At 42.8% G+C, this 7,065-nt stretch overlaps 1 protein-coding gene across 1 annotated transcript in view; it reads left to right on the plus strand.

Moving 5' to 3' along the window:
* KAT6B (lysine acetyltransferase 6B) overlaps nt 1-6,752 on the plus strand; it is a 56,075-nt gene extending 49,323 nt beyond the window's left edge. The window contains exon 16 of the mRNA XM_018558152.1: nt 4,011-6,752. Within this exon, the coding sequence (XP_018413654.1) occupies nt 4,011-6,616 (2,606 nt within the window). The 3' untranslated portion in view covers nt 6,617-6,752. The remainder of the gene's footprint in view (nt 1-4,010) is intronic.
* Nucleotides 6,753-7,065: the final 313 nt, after the last annotated feature.

Below are 7,065 nucleotides of genomic sequence, written 5' to 3' on the forward strand. Positions count from 1 at the left end.
GACGGGTTTTGTTTTTTGTTTTTCTCAGTTTATAACTAGCCTTACACTGCTCACATTTTGGTCAAGTCCTGCTTACTCGGCTGGAATTTCGAGCTGTGGGTGGCCCTGCTGGCACCACTCCATTTGACCAAAGATGATTTTTCAATTGTCTTTTGCTAAAGGAGCTGGACTGAAATAAGCTGCAGCCGCTTTTCAGATATATATTGACGGCTGCAGATGCTGTTAGGAGGGATACCCCATCCACACTGTTTAACGTGGATGGAGAATCAAGCTCCATGGGTTGAACGGGGAAACAAAAGTGTATAGCCAGCTTATTTAGTGGGAGGTTTTTAGTTGTTTTTTTTTTTACAAATAACCTCCTCCTGTACTGCTGATGTTGCTCAGTCATGTCTTTTTCACGGGTTCTCATTGTTTACCAAATCATCTCATTGCAATTACATTCATTTCATTCTTTTTCTCCATTATGTACCCATGAATATAACCCCAAGCCTTTCATATTCTAGCCGCATATCTTTGATAAACCTCCGTTGCTGAGCGAAGCATGTCAGGTTTGAGATGGCGGATACCTGTGCGGTAGTACCTGATGCCGTTCATGCTAAGTGTTTGAGGTTATCCATGGACAACACTTTTTATCATACCCTTTCATCTGTGATATTGGGAGACCTCTTTGGACTTATTCCATGCTTGGATTGATATATACTCTGAATAAAGAGGATTCCATTCAATTTGGGTGGGACTGCTCTTTATTTCATTTTGTAGATGTTGGACATTCGGTCCAAGGACTTTCTTGCCAAAATACTTGCATGTCAACATTGTTTGGTGGTGTGCAACAGGGAGTGTGATATATTCCACTCCCCAGGACACACTGCTTGAATCAATATTATCCTATTATAGACACACATCCGTGTCAGTCTTGATGATATGTTGGATGAACTTCTGACTATCCATCAGCAATCAAATTCCAACAAATCCTGATCCTAGAGGTCTTGAATTGGACGTTTATACTATAATATCCATATGTGAAGATTGTTTGGTGACGTGCAACAGGGAGTGTGGTGTGTCCCACTGCCCAGGTTGCACTACCTGAATTAACATCAACTCATTATATGGCTCACATTTATGCTAGTCGGATGAACCTATGATCAACTACTATTGAGTCCAAAAAAATCTGAGTTTACAGGTCTCCATAAATGGGCAATGTGCATATAGAAAAAAAGTTTTGGGGGGATTAAGCATTACCTCTACCGTACATTTAAAACAAAGGCATCAGTTCTATCTATGAGTAATCCTATATCAACAAGAAACGCAAAAATAATTTTTTCTACATATTTTTACTACGCACAGTAGGGTGTTTCATTTTTCCAAAGATGTGATTTTCATATGACTTTGCTTACGCCCCGAGTCTCAGTGATGTAAAAGATATATATTCCAAATTTCAAGAAGATTGGATAATATTTAGTGGTTTGCACACATTGATCACTTTTATCACAGTTATTACAACTCTCACTCCTGTACCTAGGAGGTTGTTCTAAAAACGACTTCAGTTTCAGGATCCCAGGGGCACTGCATCAAGCAAGGTGGATGGCATAGGCAATTTATGCACTTAAAATTGTCCTCTTCACTAAACAGCTGAATATTCCTCAACGACAATTGGAAGGAATGAAACGGGTTGCACATTTTGTCAGCCTCATATATGTTCGCTTTTGGCATGAGGCAATTGTAAGTCGATGGGCTCCAAAGAATGATTTGGATATGCTACAGCTTCTGAGCACTTACGCAGATGCAGACGTCAAAAAATGTGCTCTCACAGTTGCTAAGAGACACCTTTGGTATCTGTCAGAAACAAACGTAGGATTGGCTTTTTTGGATGAACTTATTACTCAGGCTGTTAAGGAAAATATGACTAAAAATTTAGAAACCAAACCTGCAAAGAAAAAGGAAGTGAAACGATTAGAGGGTAAAAACATGGTTTTTGAAGGAAAAGACCTGAGCCATTTCGTTACTAATAAAACAAAGACGTTCTTTGAATTGTTTGGGATCCACGACGTGACAGAATACTGCAGTGATTCTCTTAGAAGCCATGTGAACGCTCTTAAGGTTGTCAATGATACCGCAGAAAGAGGAATTGCTCTGATAAAGTATAACGAATCGGTCAGGGATGAACAACAAAAACAATTCTTGTTGAGGGTAGTCGAGCATCACAGAAAAGTCGTCATCAAGCGAACAAAACAAGGGATTGCATCTTTCAAAGTTGATTAATATAACACATGTTTTGCCTATCATATTACATATTAATCTTAGTGTATAGTTTTAATACGGTAGTATTTTAAGTTTGTGATTTCTAGTTTTCCCTATAAAAGTAATTAACATTGAAAAATCGTATTTTTTGCCTACTTTTACAAAACAGATCAAAGTGTGCAACCTCTACATATTATCCAATCTTCTTGAAATTTAGCATACCGTATATATCTTTTACATCTGAGACTCGGGCGTAAGCAAAGTCTGCAAAAATTGTACAGTTATTTTTTTGCCTTAGAAAATAAAACACCTTTAATGCACAGGTTCTCTTTTTTCTCTCCAGGCAGGAGTTCAGTACACAATCTCCCTCTGATCTCCTCTCTGGTCCCCCAATGCAGGAAGTGATGTATACCACATCACTTCCGCATTCTGCTGTCACTCTCCAGCTTCAGAAGCTGGTGAAGCAGATCTCTGCTTCTCTGGGGGTTCCTAGGTGACATTAGGGGTCTTGGAGAACCATAATGTTTCCATAAAGAGGACCCGCCACTTCAGCCAGCTTCTGACAGCTGAACCACGAAGAGCTGAGAGCAGCACTTCATCGCTTCAGTGATCACAAAGCAAGTCAAGGAACAGTCTGCTCTCGCTCTACGTCCTGACACTGTGTGCTGTGGTCCTGGACCCCTCCAGGGGAACAGGGGACCCGAAAACCACTGCGAGAGGGGGGACTGCACAATTACAACCTAGTACAAGTGATCTTGGTGGCTGTACAACAGCCTGATCACTTGTAGTTGAGGAGGAGCTGGCCCTGCTTGCCTGACGTCATTGTTTGCTAGGAAGCCATCAGTCCTAGCAGCCAATGACTGGAGGGGGGAGGTTGGGGGTGGAAAGAATCTGTGCTTGGTTACAGCTGGCAGTGAAAACATAGGCCCCAGCACAGGTAGGCGACTGCGGTCTGCCATTTAGTGAGCACTGCTCTAGTAGGTTGTCCTAAGGAATTTTTTTAGGCCAAAAAAATAAGCCATTTCAGGGGTGGAAAACTATCTCCCTGCTAGGATCACTCACTGAGAGCTGTATCAATACAAAGGGGAAGCAAACATTGTCCTACCATACCCAAAATGGGAAACTTTTACATTTGGGTGGTTGGTTATGCTTTAGAATTTTAGCTCTCTAGTTACTAGCTTGTTCTTTGTTTTGTGCATAGGTACAGCCCAAGCAATTATTCAGTCATGTGACAACTCCTTTTAAAGCTCTCTAGGGTGGTTGTCACATAGAGCCATTTCTTTATTTACATTATTTATTTGGTGTAGTATACTTCTATGTTTTTCACTTTGATAAACCGATTTTGTAATGGATTCCCACTTGACCCCCGCTGGCCTACAGGCGGTAAACTTGCTTCAAATAGAACTGTAGACATAGTACAGGAGATGTTTACAGAATGGGTATACTTGAAATTTGTTGCAGGAGAAGCAGGCAACATGTTGTGCAAGACTGCTATAGATCACTGCTATTACCACCCTTTATAAATTAAACACTCCCACTACTAGCTCCTGTGGTCTTGGGACCCACAATAAGCACCAGTAGATTGCTTGTGGCCTTTGCGCCACAGGTTGTACACCAGGGGATTAGACGGCCATAAACCAGCCGTGATTCTTCAGCTGCAGAAATTGTATGTTTACTTCTCATTGTGCAGTACACTTTGTACGTTTTTGTAGTTGTTTCTGGCTTGGCTCTAATTATAGGTGCTTTTATTTATTACTAATCATTACATATTTGTTTCCACACAGATCATGTAGAAGAACCCTCTTCAGAGGAGTTGGTTAACAATAAAGTTCACGAAAAAACTGCATGTCAGCCTGTGCGAAAACAGGGATGGCCTAAAGGAGTTAAAAGAGGGCCATCTAAGAGAAAGCATAGTGTGGATAAAAAAGCTGGCTTTAAACTCAATCTCTATACACCACCAGAGACTCCTATGGAGCCAGATTATCAGATCCAAACTGAGGAGGCTAAAGAGGAAGCTGAAGATGGACATGACGCTCATCACAAAGATATCTTGCAAACCACTGAAGAAAATGAAACTTGTGTTGAAGAAGCTGGAGCCTCTTTTATAGAGCTACCGAGTCCAAGTAGCACCAGTCTAGAAAAGACAGATGAAGAAGAAAAGAGAGACTATGAAGATATAAGACCAGAAGATGAAAAAGATCAAGCAGGCGAGGATGAAGAAAAAGACACCGATCAAGATTCAAAGGATAAAACAGAAGAGGAAGAAGAAAAAGATGATATAGAAGAGGACTATGAAGGAGCTGAAGAGGAGGATGAAACAGATGAAGCCGAAGACCAGAAGAAGGTAGAAGAAGTGGGTGGCATCCAGCAGGAGGAGGAAGATATAAAGGAAGACATAAAGCAGCCAATCATTTTCGAAGAAAAAAGTGAAAATACTGGGACTGAGCAGAAAAAAGATCTTGCATCAGTAGAAGAGGAAGAAGATGAAGAGGAGCAGTCTCATAATGAGGATCATGATGCAGATGATGAAGATGAAAGCCACTTTGATCCATCAATGAAAGAGGTACAAGGGGAAGCTTTCCAAGCATCCCTGGATGAACAGGCTTTTTTAGATGTTGGTATAGGAAATAGTAACCCACCACAGACAGATGTATCAAACAATACTCTAGTAGAGCAGGCTGAAAAGGCACCTGAAGAAAATGAACTTCCACATGAAACCCCAGAGCAAGTCGTTGGTCCTGGTGAACCTCTCACAGAGGATGTAGTTCCCGAGCTACCTCGCGAAGGTGGGGGTGGATTAGATATTGACTCTGAAACTGCTCAAGCCGTGCAGTCTTTGACACGTGAAAGTGAGGCAGACGAGGAGGCATATAGAGACTGTTCAAAGACCCAGGAAGCATGTCATAGTCTGCAGACTTATGCCCATAGCCCAGCACCAAGTGCAACAGAGGATTGCCTTCAGTCTGCCCACAGCAGTCCAGTGTCTTCTGTTCATTCACATCCAGGTCATTCTGTTAGGTCATCATGTAGCCCCAATGCACCCTCTTTGGAGAATACTTATGCCCAGATTAGCCCTGATCAGACTCCAATGCCTGTTCCATCTTTGCAAAATCTTGAAGCTAGTCCAATGATGGATGTATCCTCAGTATCTGATCACTCACAGCAGGTTGTGGACAGTGGATTCAGTGACTTGGGGAGTATTGAGAGCACCACCGAAACCTATGATAATCCAAACAGTTATGATTCTGGTATGGGAGGAAGTAATTTACCCTCGCAAAACAGCTGCACATATAGCGGGGGAATGACATCGGCCAACTTAACGCAGAGCAGCTGTGCTGTCACACAACAGATCCCTACAATGAACAATAACTGCAGCATGATTGGGTCTCCCCCTCCTAACCGCCCTTGCAATGTTAAGTCTCCGCAAGCTTGTGCAGTAGATAGACCTCCTAGTAGTGGCCAACAGCAGCAACTTGCTCCTTGTGGAATGGCAGGACAAGGTTTCACATTGTCAGATATGCCAGAAACTGGTGGAAGTGGACTTGGTGGGCTTTACGATAGAATAAGTCAAGGAGACTTTGGATCCGGGCACTACCCACAGCCCACTGCCACATTCAGCCTTGCCAAACTTCAGCAATTAACAAACACCTTAATGAATCACTCCCTGCCTTACAGCCATACCCAGGCCGTAACATCCTATGCAAATGGTGCCTCCCTTTCCTCTCCCCTGAGCAACATGGTGCAGCTTACCCAAAGTCCACATTCTGTGCCCCCACAGTCCCAAACAACAATGAATCATTCTGCAAATCTCACACCTCCCCCTATGAACTTGCACCCACCACTTCTCCAGCGCAATATGTCCAATGGGCAGATGGGGCTTTCACATGGTCAAAGGCTACAGACACAGATGACGAGCAAAACTCACATGTCCATGCGGGCCAAAGTATCTGCATTGCCTCCTGGAGCCTCTTCTGGGCCCCACCCCCCACAGCTGTATGGCCACGCCCCACCTCCACAGGCTATGGCCATGCAACCTCCTTCACGTTCTCTCACCATGCAGCGTGGAATGAATATGAGTGTCAATCTAATGCCAGCACCTGCTTACAATGTCAATCCAGTAAACACACTCAATGCCATGAGTGGCTACCGTGTATCTCAGTCCATGATGAACAGTGGCTATCATGGCAACCATGGATATATGAATCAGAGTCCTCAGTACCCAATGCAAATGGGTATGATGGGAAGTCAGCCTTATGCACAGCAGTCAATGCAGGCCAGTCCTCATAGCAACATGATGTACTCCAGCCCTGGGCATCATGGGTACATGAACTCACAGATGCCCAAACAGTCACTTAACGGGTCATACATGAGGCGGTGAGCTGCCCTTACAGGTACCAGCATACCAAACCCCTTTTCCTTAACACTGCAGCAGCTGCAAAATGGAATCTGCACTACAGAACCTAACACAGACTGAAAGCAGTCATTGAAGGACACAGACTCATTCCCTTGGTTTTTAACATAGCTTATTGTGCTCTTTATCCCACTCTACCTTTCATTTTTGATTTGTAATTAGATTTAATTTATTTTGGCTCATTTATGTTGCAGTGATGTTCAAGAACATTTCTTGGTAGGGCATAAGAAAAGTGTTTAAGGTAGACCATTCATCATCTGTAATCCATCAGTTGCTTATATCAGGAATACATTATTTTGCTTCCGTTTCATCACTCTTCTCCCTCTTGTCTTCTGTGACCCTATTTTATCACTGTGTGCATGTGACTTTTTTTTTTTTTTTTTTTTTTTCCCATCCCTTTTTTTAAGCAGGGGCCC

The sequence above is a fragment of the Nanorana parkeri genome, unplaced genomic scaffold (assembly GCF_000935625.1).
Source record: "Nanorana parkeri isolate BGI_ZX_2015 unplaced genomic scaffold, ASM93562v1 scaffold322, whole genome shotgun sequence".
In the NCBI taxonomy this organism is placed as follows: Eukaryota; Metazoa; Chordata; class Amphibia; order Anura; family Dicroglossidae; genus Nanorana; species Nanorana parkeri.